Source organism: Apostichopus japonicus, chromosome 7, assembly GCF_037975245.1.
Source record: "Apostichopus japonicus isolate 1M-3 chromosome 7, ASM3797524v1, whole genome shotgun sequence".
NCBI classification, from domain to species: Eukaryota; Metazoa; Echinodermata; class Holothuroidea; order Aspidochirotida; family Stichopodidae; genus Apostichopus; species Apostichopus japonicus.
In genome coordinates this window covers 1,113,343-1,137,770 of record NC_092567.1, presented here as the reverse complement: position 1 = coordinate 1,137,770, position 24,428 = coordinate 1,113,343, and the positions used below count along the sequence as shown (strand labels likewise).

The following is a 24,428-nucleotide window of genomic DNA, read 5'->3' as shown; positions in this document are numbered from 1 at the left end:
CACATTGCACAATTATATAAAAGTTCATACATGTCAAACTTAGAGGGCAATATTCCTCTTTAACTTTGCAGCCAATTTTGATAGCAGCCAGCTGGCTATTGATACAAAGAAAAGACTTTGTAGTTTTTGGCAACTGACCAATCAGGGCTTTAAGGCTTCACCCTGCTTAAAGTATCACTATGCATACAATACTGGCACAATGAATCTTAGACATACTGTTTATTCCTATTACTAAACCTTTGTACAGGGAGCCCTAAACTTAAAGAAGAGAGTCTTGAGTCAACAAAAGGTGGTAGGTTCATTTCCTAACCCTTCAAGTCAACAAACAGATAACAATCCTGTTTATTAGATTCAATCTTACAAATACTGCAGAAGACTGATGTCATTGCCTCGGTGCAGCTGAAACACAGATTATTGAGTTCACTTTGATGAACCCTGCTCCATAATCATATTACAATTAAATTCACATCATAATGACGCAGTTTAATCAGCTACATTAGATTACAAATGAAATATAATATGCCAACCATAGTGACGATAACCGAATGTGTTCTTTCGTATGGAACCGATACCAAGGTACACAAAAGGTCTGTGCAAAAATAAAATTCCAAATGAAACAAATCTTGACTTTATAATAATCCACTAACTTCATTTTTCATTTGGTGCAAATGTTTCGGAGAAATGTTTTTCATTTAATTATCCATTGTAATGTGATGTTGAGGAACAAGAAGGTGGGTTTGGAAAACTTGGCAGATACATTTAACAAACCATCCCGACTGATTTAAAGGGGAGGCGGAGGGAGAGGGGGAGGGGGCAGGGGAGGAAGGAGGGGGTATGAGCTATAAGGTGGACTGACAGGGAGAGGAATAAGACAAATGATTCCAATTAAAACTGTTTCAAGTTTGCCTTACCTGCCCAACTGATTTAAGGGGAGGCCGAGGGGGGAGGCCGAGGGGAAGGGGGAGTGGCAGGGACAGGGAGGTATGGACTATAAGGTGACCTGGCAGGGAGAGGAATAAGACAAATGATTCCATTTTAAAACTGTTTCAAGTTTGCCTTACCTGCAAATGGATCGGCTTCGTCCGGTCTTAGCACGTCACTCTCACTACTACTGCTGTTTGTCCTGGCATCCTCGGCCTTCACAGCTATCTTGGTTGGACTCGACGGAATCCCATTAAATCTCTCTACTTGTTCCACTGTCAACGCGGTCACTACATCTTCCTCTATGGAGGACGCCTCATCTCTAGGATGACCGATCCCATTGGTCGATGAAGCATGATCTACATTCTTAACGTCTGAACTTAACATCTTACATGGTACATTAATCCTCTTGGGAGGAATTGGCTTGAAGCCTTCGATCCCTGTCTTCAAATTGTTATTTATAGAACTGTTCGGTTTTTGCTCGGAGCAAGTTCCGATCGGTAGCTCTGTCTTTAAAAGTTGTGATTTACTGTCACCTGAAGAAGATGACGATATAGCAGATTCTTCGGCTATACTCTGGAAAACAAATTGCTGGTTGGGTGGTGCATAGGGGTGCTGTTGGTGGGTGGGGGCTATGGTTGAGGGTGAAATACTGTTGCAGTCCCCTGGCAGTTCATCGCAAGAACAAACTTGGTCGTCATCTTCGTCACCAGCATCTACAGCCGGCAACTGCTAGGAAGGAGGAGAGGAAGAATCGTACTTTAGTCAGAAAAATCAACAAGTTCATGAAAATTATAATCACTCTAAGAAAGACATCGTTCCTCATAAAAAACTAACGGTTGTCTTTGCGACGTAACATCTAGCCATAACTGATAGAAGTGAGCATTCTATCCTATCTTTGGGCAAATAGTTGTCATTAAATATATTCCATATCCAAAAAAATTCTTAAAATTTTCAAAAGAAACGCAGAAACATTACCAAAGATTGGATATGCTTTGAAGCAGCTGCAAATAGGCTTAATTTGCATATATTAATCTGGGCACGAACAATTTGTCATCAAGTGGATAAGGCTAAATATCAGCTAATTGCATCTTTTTGTACTGTAAATAGTTTAGGTTTGTGGATACACAAAGGATATAACACATTGAGGGGGGTATGCCTGTTTATGAGGGATATGCCTGCTTAAAGTCTGGTATGCGCTCCTTTAAGCATTTGAAAGCAATAACTATATCTTGACACTTGTGTAACACAACCAGGTGATTATGGTTGAAAATTGAGAGTCTTATGTATTAAGTTGGCTGACATATTCGCTTAGTCGTTCGGCAGTTTGGTTTTCGTGCCCAGGTTCTTTCCTGGGCGACTTTTTCTTAAAAAGTATTTTTGCTTAGTCATCCATGACATTCCCTATCAATGTTTGAAAAGATTCCTTGAATAATGGCTTAGAGATGATAGGATGAGGTCTAGTCACAGTTTTACTTTCATACTTCTGTAGTTTGCTTTAAAGCAGCATTTTGCGTTTTGTCGCCGTTTTCCACTTTTTTGACAAGTCCATCAAGTTTTTTACATATATCATTCACAAAACAGCAAACTAAGATATTAGCAAAGTTTTTTCCCTGCCAACAACGTTAATTGGTGAGTACTTAAGGACATTTGCAGATAATAAGAAAATTGTCCTCCGACAAATTACACATTTAATATTAATCGCATACAGTTCCCCCAACCCAACAGTTTAAATTCAACCAATCAGAGATGCAGGTTTAGTTATGAGCCCTTGCTAAAAATAGATTCAAAACGTCGAGTTGGTAACTAGGTACAACCAGCGAGCTGGATTCTAACAGCTCCCTGGTACAACTGCCATAGACAATCTACACAAATCAAGCATGGTGTTGTATTATGTATTTATCAATGACTTTCGTAGCTTTTAAATATTCATATTATGGGTGAGGTTTATTTGGATCCCAACGGAAAATATCTTTGAGAAAAACCAAGTTGAAAGTTGTAAATTTTTCGACTTTTATGCCACCATTTGAAGTAAGATTTGAATAGATAAGCTAGTTATGTATGTCGTTATGGCATCGTGGAATCAGTGAGGTTGAGAAAAACCATAGAAAAGGACGCAAAATGCTGCTTTAAGACTCTGCGACTTTATCAAATTACTCCTGTTGAGCAAGGTGCTTCCAAAAGTTACTCATAACTTCATGGAGCAGACTCACTGAAGTAATAAATTGAACAACAGGCACTGCTACTTCCAACTAACCACTAGCTTGCTGGCTGGAAGAAATCCTGTGTTTAAAAGCCAAAGTAATGAATTAAATAACATGCAAATAACTTAATCAGCATGTTAATTAGTTGAAGGTTTCATCCTAAAGCTGAGTTTAAAACCAATATCTTCAAGTAGAACACTCACGTAAATCCTAAACTATTTGATATGTTCATAAAGAAGTGATAATGTTACAAAAGGCATTCAATATCTATTCAACGTCTAATGTACGTTGGTGCATTGACTTTGGTCAATGTTTAATCCTAACAAATGCAGTCTATTAAAGCAATGTTATATTTCAATGTTTAATCCTAACAAATGCAGTCTGTTAATACACTGTCATATTTCAATGTTTAATCCTATTAACAAATACAGTGTGTTAATACACTGTCATATTTCAATGTTTAATCCTATTAACAAATACAGTGTGTTAATACACTGTCATATTTCAATGTTTAATCCTATAATCAAATACAGTGTGTTAATACACTGTCATATTTCAATGTTTAATCCCATAAACAAATGCAGTGTGTTAATACACTGTCATATTTGAATAAAACAATGTAGAAAACGTCACAAATTTTGATTTATTCTGATATTTTATCGTCAATTCCTAGAAATGTGGAAAGTGTTTGGGGACTTTTTAGAATCGGATGGAATCATGAAATAATATATTTAAAATTCATTTTAGGATGATGCCTAAATGGTTGACCATTCATTGAAGAGCATACTAGTTAAACATCCTTCCAGAAAGTGCCTAATAGTTAGATCAGCAGTATTCGTACGTTCAGTAATAGTTACCGGCTGTGTCGGAAATTCGCGTCTGTTAATTGCAAACAACTACTTGAAGGTGACGATGGGGCAGTAGACGAAATGTAATTAAATGAGAAACCGAGCTAGGATGTATCACTCAATAAAACCACGGTTAACCTGAAGTGCTGACAAACCTCAGACATTTGACTTCAATGATGCTGGGCTGAATATTATTTACACCACATTGACTTTTCTAATTCACAAATTATGCATTAGGGTTCAGGGATGAGCCTGGGGTAAAAAAAACAGTCACGGAACTTTGCAAAAATTGCGGTATAGGCTCCAGTTTTCGTATGCTGCAGTGTGTTAGGATCATAGTTTTTGTCCCCAAGGTAGAAAAGAAATCACAAAAAAGCTCATGCCTGAGGCTTAGACCGAGGGGACACATTATGAATATGCAGTATCACCTAGCTATATAACAATAGAACTGCTTTCGATTTATCTGGAGCTTTGCAGCCATATTACTGACTATGAGAGCAATAATTCATTTTCGCTCATCCATTGCGAGAAGCGATACCTTCCGGTGGTTCCCTCAATTATCTCTCCAACCATGGGTAAGACTATTACAGCCCTTCACATGTATGTCTTCATTAAAGTGCCTCATTGGCATTTTCACTTTTTAGCATTCAAATTGTAGATTTTGTAGTCGATCTGTTTTATCGCTTTACGCTTCACCAGTGCTTTTAATAGTTTTTCGATCTCATATTCCTGTATATTTCTGTAGATGGTATATGTATTTACTTTTTTTTCTATTGAATGTTTTGTCATTGTAATTTCTAGATTGTTTGTAAAGCGCACAGATGCATGGCGCGTAGTGCGCTATATAATATTTTATTGACATTACATTACATTGGCACAGGCCTACCGTCCCTTCACTCACTCTACCAGGAGCGAACATTAAAACGTGTTAAAAAAATATTGAATGATGATTACCACCCAGCAACTGATTATTTCAAGTTCCTGCCTTCAGGCAAAAGAATGCGTACTTTTAAGGGTTCTAAAAGATTTACTGACAGTTTTTATCCTTCTGCTGTGAAGATATTCAATGCGCACCAAAACCATTAAACAATTTTATACTTTGTAGACTTTATATTGGATATGAGGGCATTTATATATTTTTGTATGCTTTAATATTTTGTAGATACATTTTATATTTTGTTCATCTTTATATTTTATAGGAACGTTTTCATATCTATGTATATTATAATAGGTCTTATATGTTGTTTACAATTTTTAATGTTTTGAGCTCTTGTTATCAACCACTTTCCATTGTATTTTTATATGATTGGCTGAATAAATATCAATCTAAAAAGTGTGACTTCGTGAGCAGGGAATAGTTTAGCGGGTATAGCAGCACCCTTCAAACCTGCTACACAAAATGTCAACATTAAACAATTCCCAGGTGGAGCATTCAAAGTTTAACATTTTGACGCCCAAAGATATGGTTAATGTTTAAGCATTGACTGCTTGTAACCGGCAAAAGCAACATTGAGTTTCTGCAGTATTTGCAATGAGGCTTTTTACTAGTTTAATATGCTAATGAAGTGCATGGGGTTTTAATATAAAACAAAAACCGTTCAAATCTCATCAAAATGAAAGCTATTAAGGCTTGATGAAACCTGTTAAAGGAAAGAATATTTATAACACTGCTCTTGTTTTTCTCTGCTTGTTCAAAATAAGCACTCCCTAGTATTTGATAATTTACTATTCCATAAATTCATAACACTTAATGTTATGACAACAAAATATGACCATTCATCATGCAAATGAAGTGATTTATTATACTTGTTATCACTATAGCATAGTATCCTGTCAGTGGAATATATGTACTTCATTTTCTGTCAAATTTGCATTACGTAATGAGGCTGGAGTGAAAACAATGTGTAGTGCGGAGTGAACTGCATGTGTGTCTAGATACGAGATGGTTCAGCATGCTCTCGATAAGATCGTGACTTTTCTTAGTTCAGTATGCAAAATTTGGGTCTTTGGTTTTCCATGAGTTCAAAACTTAGATCAAGCCTCACATAATCGTGGATGCATCATTAGATAAGCAACAGAAAAGGATCCAAAATGTTGCTATAAGTTGCGTAATGTTTAACACTGCAACAACCAGCCCAGCAGTCCTGAAGTGTTTCGTATTTTCAGGCATCCTTATGCTGGCATTTGCCCATATCTTGATGCGTTCAGAAATCATAAACTATCTTTTACAGTATTAAGAAGATCTGGCTGCTTTGCAATATTTAGGCACACTTTTGTACTTTAACGTTAACTACATCTGCACACCACTTGCTGTGATTTGACCTAAGGTCACAAGGAGCCTTGTTGCATTCAGAAACCATAGACTATCTTTACATTAAGAACATCTTGCTGCTTTGCAATATTTAGGCACACTTTTGTAGTTTAACGTTAACTATGTCTGCACTCAATTCCCTGTGATTTGACCTAAAGTCACAGAAAGCCTTGATGCATTCAGAAACTATAGACTATCTTTACAGTAAGAAGATCTGGCTGCTTTGCAATATTCAGGCTCACTTTTGTAGTTTAACGTTAACTATGTCTGCACACCACTCGCTGCGATTTGACCTAAGGTCACAGAAAGCCCTGGATTTCAGACCGACAGAATACTGTGATTTAAAAAAACATGATATCAGAAATAAGAAACTACTGCTTGGATGTGTTAGTACCAAATATGGCAAATGGCTCACCATGATATGTTTTACATGAAGAATGTTATAACAGCTTTGCATATGGCAATTCCTTATAGAACATATACATATATAAAATACTGCTCTCAAAGTAACACAATGTCAAACATGCTCCCTGAAAAAAATGTACACGAAATGTTAAGGTTGGAAGTTACATCATTATGCATACCTAGATCAGGGATGTGCCCAGGATTTCCTGAGTGCCCGGTATACTGATCGCCGTCCTGGGGGAGGGGTCTAAGGGGGAGGGGGTTTCCCCGATTTTTTATTTCAATTTTTGAAGGTGCTCAGATGCCAAATGCTACTGTAGCACTTGTGTAGCTTTTTAAGCACATACACAAGTACTAGTTTTGCTAACAATTTACATTTTTAAATTTTTTTTTAGTGAAATATATTACGTACCTGGTAAAAGTTAATAGATTGTTTCAAAGAGATTTTACAAGGAGCCGTAAGTAATATTTCTGATGCATTATTAGTCTGGAAGATTTTGGCATAGGCAAGGCCCAATTTATGTTGAATATATTGTTAGGAATGTCGGGACTTTATATGAAAATAGTGCTGGGCGGGATTCACAATTTTTAAGACAGTGCTGGGTGGTAATATTAAGTGATTGGAGCGGCCGCCCAGTGCCGCCCAACGTGGGCACGTCCCTGCTAGATGCTCTGCGAAATATGCTTTAATATTAACACAAAAGTCAATCTCAAAATTGACAGAATAATTTTGTTTTTGCATAGTTTTGGAAAGTCACCAAACTCTACACCCTGTCATCCCTACACAGCAATTGCTAATACTTTAGTAAGATTAACAGATGTGTGTCAAAAATTATAAGATAATGGTTCAGTTTTATTAATATCAAACCTTTACAGTCAATGCCTTAAATTCCATCATTTGTGTTCTCAGTTTGGTTTTTGATGTAGTAAGGTAACACGCTTTTGTGTGCCTTTCGTGCGATACTGTCCAGAATGGTATCACCCTGGTTGTGGCAGATTCAAAAACAAACAAAGAGCTTTCAGAATCCAAAACCCTCAAACTTGCAACAAATTGACATGTGACACTGAAACACATTGATCATAAGTTGAACAAAACAGAAAAGTAAAACATTACCATTTAGAAATTTACCTTATGCTGTGAAAATCGTGCTTGAATACCTAGCATGGCAGTGTGGGGTGATGGGGGAGGGTGACTGGGTGTCTCGGTAGGGTCGTCCTCTTTCCTGTAAGGGGAGAATCCCTCTGTAGGGGGGCTGCCGTTAGGTGCTACAGCGGGGAAATACTTTGGTGACATGGGCGTGACACAGGGGGAAATATTCCTCCTCGGTGCAGGAACAGGCTTTAAGGCTTTCATAGGATAAAAAACAAAATAAGAAATCAAGCTGATTTATGTGAATAAATTAACAAAAAAACAAAAAACCATCATCACCACCTGGTATTAAAGAGAAAGAAAACCCGAAAATATTATCACCGTGTTAGATTGAGATGACAAAAATAAACAAACGTAAAACAAAAGATGAACCTGTCCTGATAATTAATTACGTGTGCAACAAAAGTGTCTACTCCGTGAAATTAATGTTCCATGCAATTGTGAATAGCCTATTACAGAGAAGCGACCCTGACGGCCAAAGGAAAGTACACACAATATGCTATAACCATAATTGCTTTTGTGTGTTTTACACTGCGATGTTTGTACTTAGCAAACCTTACTTCATTGATGTCGTTGTAATTTTAATAAACCAAATCATGGGAAATAAGGTGTCAATGAGACAACTTTTTATTTCTGCAGTTGATTGATGATGCCGAAGAGTGACAATATTGATCAACGAATACATTGCAATTGGAAGTTTCAGGGATGAGCCTGGGATAAAAACAAAATCACAGAACTTTGCAAAATATTGCGTTATAGGCTCCAGTTTGCGTATGCTACAGTGTGTTAGGATAATAGCTTTTGTCCCCGAGGTAGAAAAGAAATCACAGATATTCCACGAATTTGCGGAAAAAGCTCGTGCCTGAAATTTGTTACTATTCAGAGTGAGGTGGATTTGTACAATATCTCAATACAAATCTCAATTGTCAGGTATTGGCTGTATGAGTAGCCAGTTGGAATGCAGTAACTAATGGTAACAAACAATTTTCACTGTTCCCATTTGTAAGGGTAATGTCAGCACAACTACGACTCATCTCCCGGTAATTTTCACAAAAGTAGTTCAACTGTAGTTTCAGGTAACTCTGTATTCCCACAATATCCATGCAGTGTCAAGTTTTCTGAGAATCCCGTTGTAAATTTTGATTTCAGTGTTGGTAAGAACAAACACACGATGATTACCAACCAACTGTAACTTTACTCAGGCTGTGAAACAAAATAATGTACTGTCACACTCATTCTCAACACCAAGGCCAGGGAACATCGGGACCAAAAACTGACATTCTTTTCGAAGTGTGCGATTTTTTGGCGGGCCAATGTGAAGAGGCATCGCTATAAAGTGAGCATAGCATGAAACAAAAAAAAACATTGCTTCACGTGCTCCAAACTGCACCATCGATTCCCTCAGTTAGTTCGTATGAATACAAAGATGGTCAAAACATTATAGAAATTTCAAAACTGTAAGAAATATTTTTTTTAATTATTCCAAGTCTTTTACTTGGTGGTCATATCTAGCCAATTTCACTCATATTTAAACAGTCTCGTTAAACACAAAAATACAGGTGTTTGATTCTTCTGTAATGTATTGTTTTAATTGGCACCTTGTTCTGAATAACATTGCCTTGAGCAAATTCCACTGGTGTCATACCAAGAATATACATTTCTAACGTAAACGTAAACCATTCATGTTTTATTAATTGTATGTAAACCTGATCATGTACTTTAAGACAGATTTTCATTTCATCCGTTCAATTTTTGGTGCTTCCCCTTTCACACAACTTATAACTTATTTACTACATATATATATAGCCATTATTTTAGCCTAAAATCATGGTTATGACTTTACAAACCCTGTCTAACAGCATCTACATCCGTGCTGCAACTAACACTGCCATTTCTTGGCATACAAAATCTAGATCATGATTCTAGAGGGCCAATCAGCATGGAGAAATTGCTGAGTATATAAGAATATGCATCATAGCTGTACTGACTATTAAAACTTCCCTTTGGTCCCCACCCCAACCCTTGGGTCCCCACCCCCCCACCCCTTGGGTCAGGTTTGCCTATTCCTCCACTCAGTTTGAGGTTCAGTACAGTTACAAGATCAGTCTTAGTCCTACTTTAAACTCCGCATTGCATGGTATGGTTTGTTAATGTGTTCTCTGACTTAGCACTAATACTAACCCAAAACTCTTCAACATTTCTAACGTAACCCACATTTGTCTTTGAAGGATGTAGGCCACATCATTTAACACACAAGGGGATCACTGACATTTCATCGTCCCAATTAATTCTATGAAAAATAATGCCAACCACTCCCCACCCCTTCTGCCTCCACACCCCACCCCTTCCGCCTCCCCAACCCCCACAGAGATCCTACAAAGCCTTTCAAATGTCTCACCGACATCCGAATTTGACGCCAGGTGTCTCCTTGATGAGGCTCTGGAAGAACCACTCTCTTTATCGTCTCCTGTCACCGCATCGGCGAGGAGCTCGTAGACTTCAATGTCACCTTCAGGATCACTGTCCATGGAAGCAATAGGTGCACTTAGCTTTCTCTGTTGGATACAAAACACATTACCAGATGGTACGTCAAGGAAAGACACACAGGAAAAATATAAAAACCAGAGAACCACTTATATAATATTCAGTAGAAGTACTAATACAACCAGTAAAAATCATACTTGAAGGATTTGTTGCATAATACAGTACTTATTGCATAATACAGTACTTGTTACATAATACAGTACTTGTTGCATAATGCGGTACTTGTTGCATAATACAGTACTTGGACACTGAAAATGCAGATGGATAATAGTGTTATTACATTTTGAGGATAATATTTATTTCATCCAAAACCTTATGGTATACTGGGCACGCCCACACCTCCTCCCAGGGGGGTCAAGCCTCAAGATACGATAGCATTTGCAAATATTGGGCGTTCCCTCAATGCCACTATAAAGGACAAAAACACATCTCAGAAAGGGTAAATTACAGTTTTCTGGAATGTATTCCAATCCCTGGTTAGTAATCCTGGGGAACCAAAACACATCTCTGAAAGAGTAAATAACAGTTTTCTGGAATGTATTCCAATCCCTGGAAAGGAATCCTGGGGATTTCTCTTGAAGCGATTTTAAAACACAGAAATACATTTCAGAGAGGAATTCAATTTCAAGAGTAGGTTGTATTAATTTTATCAGTATTATACTAGGCCCAGACAAAACCTGTAGAAGTCTCGCAGGTTAAGTGCTGATATGTCTAAGCAGGACTTCGTCATATAGATAGATGTCATACACAGCTGACATCACGTTTTATCAATCAATCAGCTTTAACTACACTAGATTGTGTTATGGAAATGTCCGTGATGGATACACAGGGATGAGCCTGGGGTAAGAAAAAAATCATGGAACTTTGCAAAAATTGCGGTAAAGGCTCCAGTTTGTGTATGCTACAGTGTGTTAGGATAATAGCTTTTGTCCCCCTGCAGGTTGGATATCCATATGTAATGAAAAAACATGCGAACGACGGATGATATGATACAACTGTTGTTAGAAATTCACGGAAATTGAGGTGTAAATCTCGGAGGTAGGAAAGAAACCACGGATATTCCGCGAATTCGCGGAAAAAGCTCATGCCTAAATACAACACTATTAAACTATGGAACGCCAAAAGGGCAATGTATTTTGTCGTCTCCGTCGAGTTTGTCCACTTCGATGTTGTTGTCTCGATCGAGTTTGTTGCCTCGATCGAGTTTGTTGCCTCGATCGAGTTTGTTGTCTCGATCGAGTTTGTTGTCTCGATCGAGTTTGTTGCCTCGATCGAGTTTGTTGCCTCGATCGAGTTTGTTGCCTCGATCGAGTTTGTTGCCTCGATCGAGTTTGTTGTCTCGATCGAGTTTGTTGCCTCGATCGAGTTTGCTGTCTCGATCGAGTTTGTTGCCTCGATCGAGTTTGTTGCCTCGATCGAGTTTGTTGTCTCGATGGAGTTTGTTGTCTCGATCGAGTTTGTTGATTCGATCTATTTTGTTAAACTGTGCTGCTATTCAATAATTGAATGTACAATGCACACGTACGCACACATAACACTATGCTACTGCTACACACAAAAAAGCGCGAATCGGCGTCGTCATATCTCGCGCAACACGCGGAATTAACCAAACTGTTTCCAAAAGAACCGATTCTAGCCTATAAAAGGGCCCAAAATCTCTAAGATTTACTTTTTAACTCAAGGTTTCGTACTAACGAAGAATCAGCTGACTCTCAAGGTTTACACATAGCTCTTCTAGATGCTCTTATAGTTGCACTATGTGTCCATAAAAACTCGTGCACAGAAAATAGATGCATTTTGAGAACGAGACGCCCAGGCGGAATATAGAATATTCAAAGGCTACTACTGATGAAGCTCCTCCTATAAAGTTTGAGAGCAGAAGTTGGTCATAAGAACCTACACTGGTCTCTCCTACTATTGACAGTACACTCAATTCACCTAATAGGTGCAATTATGTTTCACCATGAGGAGCGTGCTATAAGTTCATGTTCCTCGGGCCCTCCCTTACAAATACTTCAGGTTCTTGGTGACTACGTTACGTTTGATAGTGTAAAACAACCTACACCCCCCTTTCATATAATACGATACGGCGCGATATACACGGTGCGATATGGGACGTAATATAGTCTACCGGTCATATGTGTTGTATTCACGGAACGTGTTCTATTTCTGTGTTGTATTTCATTTGATTTCACCGCTGCAGCAGTTAGGGCACGTGCGCTCCATGTTCACAAATTTTTCATTTCGGAATAGCGCCGCAAAATCAATCGAGACAAACTTGATCGAGACAAACTCGATCGAGGCAACAAACTCGATCGAGGCAACAAACTCGATCGAGACAACAAACTCGATCGAGGCAACAAACTCGATCGAGGCAACAAACTCGATCGAGACAACAAACTCGATCGAGGCAACAAACTCGATCGAGGCAACAAACTCGATCGAGGCAACAAACTCGATCGAGGCAACAAACTCGATCGAGACAACAAACTCGATCGAGGCAACAAACTCGATCGAGGCAACAAACTCGATCGAGACAACAAACTCGATCGAGGCAACAAACTCGATCGAGGCAACAAACTCGATCGAGGCAACAAACTCGATCGAGGCAACAAACTCGATCGAGACAACAAACTCGATGGAGGCAACAAACTCGATCGAGGCAACAAACTCGATCGAGACAACAAACTCGATCGAGGCAACAAACTCGGTCGAGGCAACAAACTCGATCGAGACAACAAACTCGATCGAGACAACAAACTCGATCGAGGCAACAAACTCGATCGAGGCAACAAACTCGATCGAGACAACAAACTCGATCGAGACAACAAACTCGATCGAGGCAACTAACTCGATCGAGACAACAACATCGAAGTGGACAAACTCGACGGAGACGACAAAATACCTTGCCCTTTTGGCGTTCCATATTAAACATGCTTTTGGTTTATGAAGGTTGTCAGCGTACCCTGGTTTTACCGACAGGCCTCTTATCTTGCCCAGTAGCTGCTGACTGGGCGGATTCTTCATGCAGACTATCAGGGTCGGCACCGGTGCTCTGAGAATCATGAGATGAACAACTCTTTACATCAGCTGCCTCTACCTCAGCCTCCTAAGAAACAACGATAAGAAGAGTATCAAGTGTCAACAATTACAAGCATTTGTTTTTAGTAATTTTGCCTAATCATTATTAGGTCATTGTATGTGTTTTCACATTTTGTCCATCCAGAGATGGCTGGTTCACAAAATTTTCTATTGTCCATCCCTTTTAGGTGTCTTTCGTACATTTTCAATTTTCAAATTTTCTCCTTTGGTTTCGAATTTTCAAATTAATTTAAATTTTTAATTTTTTCATTCATTCAAATTAATTCAAATTTTCAAATTAAACTTCACTATTTCGAAACAAAGTTGACTAGAGAACCCAAAATGACTGTTATGAGCCGCTTAGATTGGACCGTACCCAAATTTTCATGACAGACAACTCTAAAGTTTGCTTTATTATCAGTCCTAACCAGTCATGTTACACATTTCTTACTGTATTTGTGGTAATACCAGCAGCAGCAGGAATCCTCTCTGTGGTGGTCTCCTTGATGAGGAACGCATCTGGACGTAACATTGCATAATCTCCATGATCCACGTCAGAATCTGCCTCTTGGTCCTCATAGTTTGGAGGTAAACTGAGATGAGATGGGGAATCTAAAAACAAGAGAAAACCAATCAAATTGATTATTAAAGGCATTGAAGACTCGCCCAAAACCGCGTGTGGCCATCTGAAAAAGTTAACTTTCTGTTGCTTGCAAGTGACGTTTTGTTTGTGTCGCTACAAAATGCAGACAGTAATGAAACGTGATACCTTGTTATCTTTAGCTGGACCTGAGATGTCCATCGTTGTATCCTTTATACACCGTGCTGTGGGTATTGACCGCAGCTGTATGTACTGATTGTACACTAGTGTCTAATTACCGACGGTAGGCAAGCTGTGTGTGTATTTTCTGGGATCGATGGTGGTGTCTAACACTTCTGTTACACCTCATTCGAAACTAGGTCAGATTACCGGCATTAGACTTTCTTTTTGCACAAGTCTTCACACCCTTTAACAAGATGGTTCTCCAGAGTTATTTTAATATTGTATTCTTTATTCATTTAAACTGAGACATGATCAGGAAGAACACATCAAATGCACAGGATCTTAGCTAGTGTTAGCTACGTAGAAGAATTGTAAATTCAACAAGACATGAACTATCACCCAAAGCTAACAACCGAGGGTTCCAGTGTTGGCATGAAATCTCTCATCACCATAATCCAAATGCCTGAATGTAATGTATACAGCGCTAGTTTCCTTGCAGTAATATAACAAACATATGCTTCAACTGTTATGTGCAAAAGTTGTTCAATTTTGAAACAAGCAATATCAGTTTTACAGTTGCATTTTTGTCTAGGAATTGCTAGAATCTAATTGGAACACCCATAATTACTTACGGAAATGGATCTGTGAACATGTTCTCGTTATTTTAGTCAACCAAACTCAAGCCTCAATTGACCAAATTAGGCATCAAGTTTCAAGCTCATTCACTGATTTGCATTGGGCTTAAATATCAAGTACTTGAAACCAAAAACTGTCTAATTCTATTTAAATTTGCACACTAAGCAAATTCTGTAATTATATATAATGCACAGTAGCTGACCGATCTTTTAAAGTCAATGGTTTAGTTTCATAAGTAATGTTTCTGGGATTGGGGAAGCTGGATGATAACAAAAGTTCAGGCTAAAGAAAATAAACATCTAGTATTAAACCAAAAGTAACAACTTACCCCAACGACAAGCTAAGAATTTGGTGTTATTTTTTATACCTGCAATGTTTGCTTTGAAAACACTTCACTTCCAAGAAACAACATGGCATGGGGAGCAAGGTAACGTTACCAACACATTACTGTGACTACGCAGTATAATACACTGCAAAATACATTAGCATCATACTGGGAGTATGGTACAACAACACATTAATGTTACTATGTAGTATAACACACTGTAACATACATGAGCATCATACTGGGAGTAAGGTACAACAACACATTAATGTGACTATGCAGTATAATACACTGCAACATACATTAGCATCATACTGGGAGTAAGGTACAACACATTAATGTGACTATGAAGTATAATACACTGCAACATACATGAGCATCATACCGGGAGTAAGGTACAACAACACATTAATGTGACTATGCAGTATAATACACTGTAACATATATTAGCATCATACTGGGAGTAAGGTACAACAACACATTAATGTGACTATGCAGTATAATACACTGCAACATACATTAGCATCATACTGGGAGTAAGGTACAACACATTAATGTGACTATTTAGTATAATACACTGCAACATACATGAGCATCTTACCGGGAGTAAGGTACAACAACACATTAATGTGACTATGCAGTATAACCCACTGCAACATACATTAGCATCATACTGGGAGTAAGGTACAACAACACATTAATGTGACTATGCAGTATAATACACTGTAACATATATTAGCCTCATACTGGGAGTAAGTTGCAACAACTGTTTGCTGTCTCACACCAGCAATGATTTATCTAGGAGCACCAATAGTCAAGACACTGCACAATTTGCATGGTTTAACCTTCCCCTATCTAGCTGGACAAGTATGTTTTTGTCTGTTGTTTTCAATGGTTCTCTAATGTTGTTAGACAAGTCGAAATATCTTCCAAAAGATACATTATCGGACTAGTCTGGAAGTATCCCCATTCTGTAATTATTTCATTGTATAAATTCAAGATACATAGATCAGATATCACCTTTTAACTAATTGTTCTTAACATGGACACAAACCCCCGACCATCATCTTAAATAGCTTATTTGACAGAAATTTCTCTGTGATCAACGACTCCCCAAAACACCTTGGTTTCTGATATATCCTAGTTTAAATGTCACATCTGGGGCTGACATTGTGTTAGTCTGTGATGTCATAGAGCCCACTAACATCTGGGAACCATTTACTTTCTCTGTTTTGTTCTTGTCACATTTTCAAGTAAGAATGGGTAATACTGTTGATATTGAAACCAATGCCATCTTTTAGGTCATGTTAAGAGCTTCAATATTTTTGATTTCAACATTTGCAATACCCATCTCCATCCCAGAAAATAAACATAATAAATAATAAAGAAAAACGTAATAATTTGAAGCATATGTAGCTCCATGAAGTCATAATTAGACTTGACAAACGAGCATTATTTTTGGTGTCTTGAAATTTAAGGTCTTCGACTCTTCAATGTCCTGGTATTTTTCTTACCGTCTTTGCCAACCGGAGGTTCGGGCTGCTGAGGGGCATCCCTCAGGTCAAACATAGAGGCACTATTAGCAAAGGCACCCTCAGAGGAGTTCTCCGTCAATCCATTTTCGTTTAACTGTTCTAGAAGGTGACCTATCGACACTCTGGCTGGCTTCTTTGGTGGCGTCCGGGACTTCTCTCCAAGTTTGATGTTCACATAATTCTCTCGGATTCCAGAGGACAAGGCCGGACCGCTTCTCTCGGGGTTAAATTGCACTGGTTCGTAAGATAGGTTCTGTTCGCGGGTTTTGCGACTCACTAACGGCAGAGTACTGTGGTTACCCTTCAGAGGCAGATTGTCGTAAATGGAGGGCGGCTCGACGTCGTCCCCATCCGAGGAAGACTGGCTGAGGGACACCACCGGACTGCTCGTGGGAGGTAACGGTTCACCTCTGGCAAACGCTGGCAAGAGAAAGGTAAACCATGATGTAAGGGAAAACGACACAAAAATGAATGTTTAAAGTAGTTATACAGGGATGACAAAAAAAACAAAAAACGCCACTGTTTGCCCCTCTCCACTGTTTATCTCCTACCTCTCCTCTTCCCCTGTTGGTTTCTTTCTTCTCTCCATCCCTTGTCTACTAATCCCCTTACATCTATCTCTTTGTGTTCACCATGCTCATTAACCTGTCTGTATTCTGCGCGTGTTTTTGTCCCTGAACTGTTACTGTTACTTGTCATTTAGCTTTTGAAGAAGATCCTGCTAGGATCGAAACGTCAGGCCGACTTACTTTTACACACAAAAAACCAACCGCTAGATATAACATAGTGGTCACAAATTAGGCCTTTTCTTCTCTCTTCAATTTGATACCATAAAGCAATACTTTCTCTTTGACTCAATAATCCCTTTAACATAATATTTAAAGGAGGGGTGGAGGGTGGGGGGGGCGGTGTGTACTGGGCATGGAACAAAGACATTTTCAGAGCCAGAAATCCAATCTGTATCTCTAAGCTTATCAGAATACAGAATTATTCGCATTATTGTATTGGAGTGTCTCACAGATAAATAGGAAGAATGATTTCTATTCAGTATGACCAATAACAAGGTAGAAATCCCAAATCCCGTCACCTTCTTACCTCAGGCCCACCAGACAATGTTTTCGATTAATCTCATCTCGCAGTACTTACACTTTTAAAATGACTTATTCCCATACTTTCACAAGCGAAATGAGATTTTATTGTGCTTCTGCCAACACTGAAGGTATAAGCAACTGCAAGAATATTGACTCACCTATAAATTCACAGTTCTGAGCAGTTGAGCACATGGAGAAGCTTATTAAATTCACTGTTTTATTCCATCTTGGCTACACCTTTGAGAGCAAGTACTATACCTTACAAATGAATCCTACTTAATACTTTCTTATCTTTCGATGCCACTGCAACAGTCTCTTGTACATTTCAGTAAAACCTTTCTTACAATATTTCTCACATTCAAAGCTTCTTAGATTGCCATCGTCAAGCTCTGCATACACAAAATTATATTTATTTAGTTCTGGTTGGTTAGGCCAATTATATGAATGAAATAACCCTCAGGGGCAAACTATCAGTTTTAGCTTTGAAATTTAATTCCTTTGCTTGTTTCCACAGTCTTGGTTCTTTTTGCTGCATTTCAAAAGGCTTAAGGATGGAAACAGAAGCTCTTTTAGAACCTTCTCCATGTGACGATTGTGGATGAACACTGAGGAAAATCAGGCCTTCTTTTTTCGGCGAGTGTTTAAAGAATCGTGCGAAGTGAAACTCAGCATCCGACCACTTTCTACATCACTGAAGGAGGTGAAGGCACTCCATCGTAACTAAAGTATTGTACGTCCATGGTAAACTAACTTGTTTCAAAACCCTTTGAGAATTTCACAAACAAGACATACTAAATAATATGCAAAAGGCACTGCTCTACAACAATACCAAATGCTAATTTTGAAAAGGTAAAGAGAATTTTTGATTCCTGGTGGGACTATCGTGGAAACCATTTGTACCTTCTTGAGCTAACTAAATTACATTCATTGCATCTTGCATACCCTGCTATATAACAAAACCTGTTGCACTGTCATGAAGACAAACCTTGATACATCTTGGATATATTCATCCCATCATTAGAAAGTTCTCAATTCCATATTTCATATCAATAATACCTTTTATTAGTGCTGTGATGTCCCTGGCCATCTTTGAAGAGTGTCCTTGCACTTTCTGCACAGCTGTTTCGCCCTTACCGTCCTTGGCGTAAACGTCTATCTGAGGCAAACTCTCCAACAGCGCCCTCACAACTTCGACCTTACCAAAGAGTGCCGCCTCATGTAGAGCAGTGCCGGTGGGAAGCTGGAGAGGAGAACAACAGGAAAAAAGGTAAACAGTAAATTGTAAACAGTAACAGTAAACAGTAACAGTATTTACAGTAACATTATTTACAGTAACAGTATTTACAGTAATAATTAGTCAACAGCTAAATGAATGTCTTGAATGACTACTAAATCAATGGAAACATGGATCAAACTTTCAACTTTCAAAAGTTCAATTATTGTCTTTTCTGTTACCATGGCAGCCAGATCAACAAAGTAATTACTTGTGTGTAGAAAGAAGACTGTTAATGTTACACTGCAAACCTGTTTGTAGTATAGTATAGTATGAGTATGGGCACGAGGCAGTATAGAACATGACTGCACAATCTTGCATATGGGCCACAATTTCTGTTAAACAACTTTTCAAACCTGCCAAGTGAATCTCATATTAAGGTTACAACTGATCATTGAACTAAACTACATTTGATATGATGTGCAGCCAGTTGGGACAATTTCCTAATACTAATACCTCTCAAAACTGTACTCTAATATCATGCTTCAAAGCACTGCTATTGACAGTACGAACAGTTCCTATCATTGATCTGATAGAAACATAATATTCATACTGCTCTTACTGACAATACAAGTGCTCTGAAGAAGCTGAGCATCACACTACAGTGTAGAAAAAATTGTCTCAACTGGGTGCGATGTGATATCACCAAATGAATGTCGATGTGGTTCCTTTACTGCATTCCATTCAAATTTGAGTCAATTTGTCACTCACAGAGTTTGCACATCATGGTCATACATTTCAAAATTGAAAAATGGGAAAATTGTGCAAATATGAAATTTTCAGAATTTTTTTTAAATATTTCATCAATATTCCAAATTGTACTGGAATATATCGTCAAACTCATCACTTCCATTCTAATGAGAGTTTAACATTACATGTTTTGTTTACAATGCTTTCTCTTCTTCTTAAAGCGATACTATAGTAGGTACTCTACTAGTACTACAGTAGCACTGAAAGTAATATAGTATAGCACTATAGTATAGTACTATAGTATAGTAATATAGTATAGTACTATAGTATAGTACTATAGTATAGTACTATAGTATAGTACTTACTATAGTATCTACTATAGTACAGTACTATAGTATAGTATAGTATAGTATAGTAGTACTATAATATATTACTTTAGTATTACTGAAGTCCTATAGTAATACTAGTACTATATGAAAAGTACAAGTATTACACTTTCAAATCAAAAACTTTTATATTTGCAAACTTAACAAGTTTACATTGTAAAGCTTAAGTATTTAACAATCCATTAATAGCTCATTACTGGTCATAGTTAACAGCTGTTAATCAAGTCTAATTTTATTAATAGGATTGTAAGTGAGTGAACTTCAAACAGAAGATTGTTCCCTATGACAACAGTCAGTAAATATCTTCCCAGCATGCAGCTAGCTACAGTAACCAGCATGGCTAGTAGCATGCTATAAATGTCAAAATAGCTTTCACCTCAAAACCACAAACTAATATCCACATGCCATTAGTGACATTATACAAGTGTGGTCTAGTATAGCTGTCTATTATCTGTAACTCCACAATCCTGTCTACCAGGCATGATGGTTAATATACCAGACATGGTCTGTTTTGTGATCAATGATGTGTTAACTCCTATCTCCACTGCAGCAAGAAAACACATCAACTATAACCATTAGTCTCTCAGATTATTATTATTATTTTACCAAATTTATATAGCGCTCTTTTCATGCTGAAAAGCATGTTCAAGAGTGCTTTACAATGACAACAAAATGACAAAGCCCTTAAAATATGAATATTCATGAAGAATAAAATTGACACAGCTTAAATATTAATATAAACAACATATAATAAACGAAGGAATAATTTTTAAAATAATATAGATTTACAGTGAAATTCCTAAAAAGAAAAAAGGGAGTTTTAAGTAAATTAAAGTAACAAAATGACAAAATCCCTTAAAAAATATGAATACGAAAAATAAAATGGACACAGCTTGAAAATTAATATAAAAATATGTATCTGCTAGGAAAGTAAGATGAATTATCCAAATCTGTAGTTTAGACATGTTGGAACTTCTAACAGACAGTGAGAATCTCATTCAAAATTTAAGCAAAATGGCTAATAACTTGAAAGCAAACATACAGTAACAAACATAATCAGGAAACTACTTTTTTACTTTCTTTTTCTCGATCGTTTCCTGCTTCTCGGAAACCGACATTTTGTGGATATAATTTGTTTTATGACAATCGAGTACAAACGAACTGCGTAACAAATACTACTATATGATTCAATGTGAGTTCTTATGAGAGGTTACGTAGATGTTTGCAGTGAGACTCATTTAATGATTTTCGTGAGTTTTAAAATTGTTTAAACTACACCGTGCCGGTACCATTGTTGCATAAAATGCCATACCATACCACGAAATACTACACAACACTACATCACATTACATAAAACCCATGGCAAAAGATTTCATGACTAGCATTTATAACATATCATCACATTATTACATGCCATACCATACCATACCATACTATGAAACACTACACAACACTACATAACAAAACATTACATAACACCCATAGCAAAGTATTTCATGACACAACATAACACCCATAGCAAAACATTTCATGACATAACATAACAGATCATCACATTATTACATGCCATACCATACTATGAAACACTATACTGTACAACACTGCACAACATAACATTACATACAGTACATTACATACAGTAACACCCATAGCAAAGTATTTCATAACACAACATAACTATGTATGTGATACCATACCGAACTATGAAACACTACACAACATAACATTACATAACACCTACAGTATAGCAAAACATTTCATAACACAATATAACATATCATCACATCATTACATAACATACAATACCATACTTGAGTGACAAATATGTTTTGAAAATAGTCAACTCTTTTCCTAGACATTAGAGTTCCATCTTTAAGGTTAAATTTCCATGGTCTCTGTCAGTAGGAGATACCTACACCTTTATCTCATGCTGTTTCTAACTTGTATCATGACTTGTTTGTTTCTCAAACAAGCAAAATATTGTAATTAAATGCAACAAATTAAACCCAAATATGTCCCTTTATATCCTACAGGAGACATTATGACTGTTAATTAAATTTCCACAGAGGCCAAACATGTTGATTTTCTGCCTTCTGACGTACAGTGACTTCCTGCAATTATTGTTGTAACTGATTGGGCAACTAAGTGCCTATATTATTAGTCTGCATAATTGTTTTCCTGTGATTTAGTCTAGACAACATATGTATGTATGCCTTGATATTTTACTCAAGGTTTACCAATTGTGGTCAGCTAAAAGTATTGATTCAATCACAGACTATCTTAATTGTTGTGTCAGTTAAGCCCACTTAACAAAACAATGAACTGGAGCTACCGAATGCACGGTCGGGATAGCCGATCATTAAAATGAATTGTCAATTCAAAGAGGAAGAATAATAAACTTCTGGTCCTTCTGGTTCGCTCTGTAGAATAATCTAATTCCTCCTGCTGACAAAGGGACAATGTTAGACAATTAGCTGAGAAATTAAAATAGCTGGGGATGAAAACTCTAACCAGTGATTACAAGAATACAAATTCTGTAATATTCTTATCACCTCAGCTATGCATACTTCTAAGTTTGTGACTAGAAAATTTAAAAAGAAATTAAAAAAATTTGAATACATTTATTGGTTACAACAAGCAGGGATGAGCCTGGGGTAAAAAAAGTATCACAGAACTTTGCAAAAATTGCGGTATAGGCTCCAGTTAGCATATATGCTACAGTGTGTTAGGATAAAAGTTTTTGTCCCCCTGGAGGTTGGATATACATTGGTAATGAAAAACATGCGAACGACTTATCAAATGATACACACTGTTGTTAGTAATTGAGATATGTAAATCTCGGAGGTAGTAAAGAAATCACGGATATTTCGCAAATTCACGGAAAACCTCATGCCTTAACAAGATTTCAACCTGGCAACTAGGTAAATTTACAGAACTACTGGCTCCAGCAACAATCTATTATAAAGCTTAGATCTAATTCTCCTAGAATACAGTCAGGTGAGCAGTACCTGTTGACATGCAGTGTTTCTTTACTCTCACAAACCTAGCTTGTAAAGGGAACATACCCAGTCATTTTTCTATTCATAATTATGTACAACTCATCCACATTTGGTTGGTGTTCCCTATTGCCAAATATAAACAAGATATCGACAAGAATAGTTTGAAAAGGAGAATAAGATTTATAAACTCATTCTTAAGTCATATGTGAAACATGTCAGGACAAGTCAAGAACCAGTTCACAAAGATCAACCAGCTGAAGTCTAAATTAAGACAGGGAGGAGATCAACAGAGAGATGGCTCCCCAAGGACCCTGTAGGAAGCTCATTGTTAACTCAAGTCCTGCTGCCTATTATTTAAAATTGTTCAGATGAAAATTTCCTCATTGACAGAGGAATGCATTCTAAGCAACCTGGTGAAATTTGCTTTCAATCCCTGCGTCCTTTTTCATCGAAAAACCGTATATAATTGGTTGACACATTTTGTACCAACGGTGAACTTGAAGCAAACAGGGTGTGATGTCACAGAAGCACAATGATCAAATATGTTTGATAACTATCTTTATTATAGTAACATCAAGCTTTCGTAGTCAAGATTGACATGCATTTCGGTATGAACAGACTACAGTAATGTAACGTAAAGCTGGATCTAATCTTATTCCTGGGTCACAACGATAAAGTGAAATAGAATGCAAACCTAAACCAGTTTTGCTCTCAATGTGCAACTATGACATCACACCTGTGTGCTTTAAGTTCAATTATGGTAAAACATGTGGTAATGACAATTATCAACCAAACCAAATAAAAACAAATTTAAAAAGGAGTGTCTTCATCAAAAGTTTTAAGGAACATATTCACCTCCACAACAACGATTATAGGGCAAGGATTGTACACACTGACCAACACAGGGCATGGATTGTAAACACTGACCAACACAGGGCATGGATTTGACACTATCCAACTTAGAGGCTAAAACGATGTATACTCCAAAAGATTATCTTAAATATTTGTAACAGAACTTACAATAAAGGAGACCAAAAGTATAAAGCCACAGGGAGGATTCATAGACCTATTTTGGCAGTATCATAATAGCATTCCGCAGTGTTTCTCACAATAGACCTTCATACAATTAAACATCAAGACAGACCTCGGAAGTTACCCCTACAGGACTAATTAAACATTTCCATTTTCATCCAGTAAATAGAGTCCTGCTTTTTCTCAGAGGATGAGACCGCAACGGACAGGATATAATCCATCTCATGATGAGAT

The 24,428-nt window shown here is 37.5% G+C and overlaps 1 protein-coding gene across 2 annotated transcripts in view; it reads right to left on the bottom strand.

The window, feature by feature from the left end:
* Window positions 1-24,428, bottom strand: part of LOC139970272 (ankyrin repeat and sterile alpha motif domain-containing protein 1B-like) — a 123,651-nt gene that overhangs the window by 52,583 nt on the left and 46,640 nt on the right. The window contains exons 6-12 of one of the 2 annotated variants that reach the window (XM_071975941.1): window positions 18,871-19,054; window positions 16,703-17,143; window positions 13,916-14,076; window positions 13,349-13,492; window positions 10,238-10,394; window positions 7,819-8,036; window positions 1,062-1,653 (exon numbers count right to left, since the gene is read on the bottom strand). In XM_071975941.1, the coding sequence (XP_071832042.1) occupies window positions 1,062-1,653; window positions 7,819-8,036; window positions 10,238-10,394; window positions 13,349-13,492; window positions 13,916-14,076; window positions 16,703-17,143; window positions 18,871-19,054 (1,897 nt within the window). The remainder of the gene's footprint in view (window positions 1-1,061; window positions 1,654-7,818; window positions 8,037-10,237; window positions 10,395-13,348; window positions 13,493-13,915; window positions 14,077-16,702; window positions 17,144-18,870; window positions 19,055-24,428) is intronic. The other variant, XM_071975942.1, reaches the window with a different exon arrangement.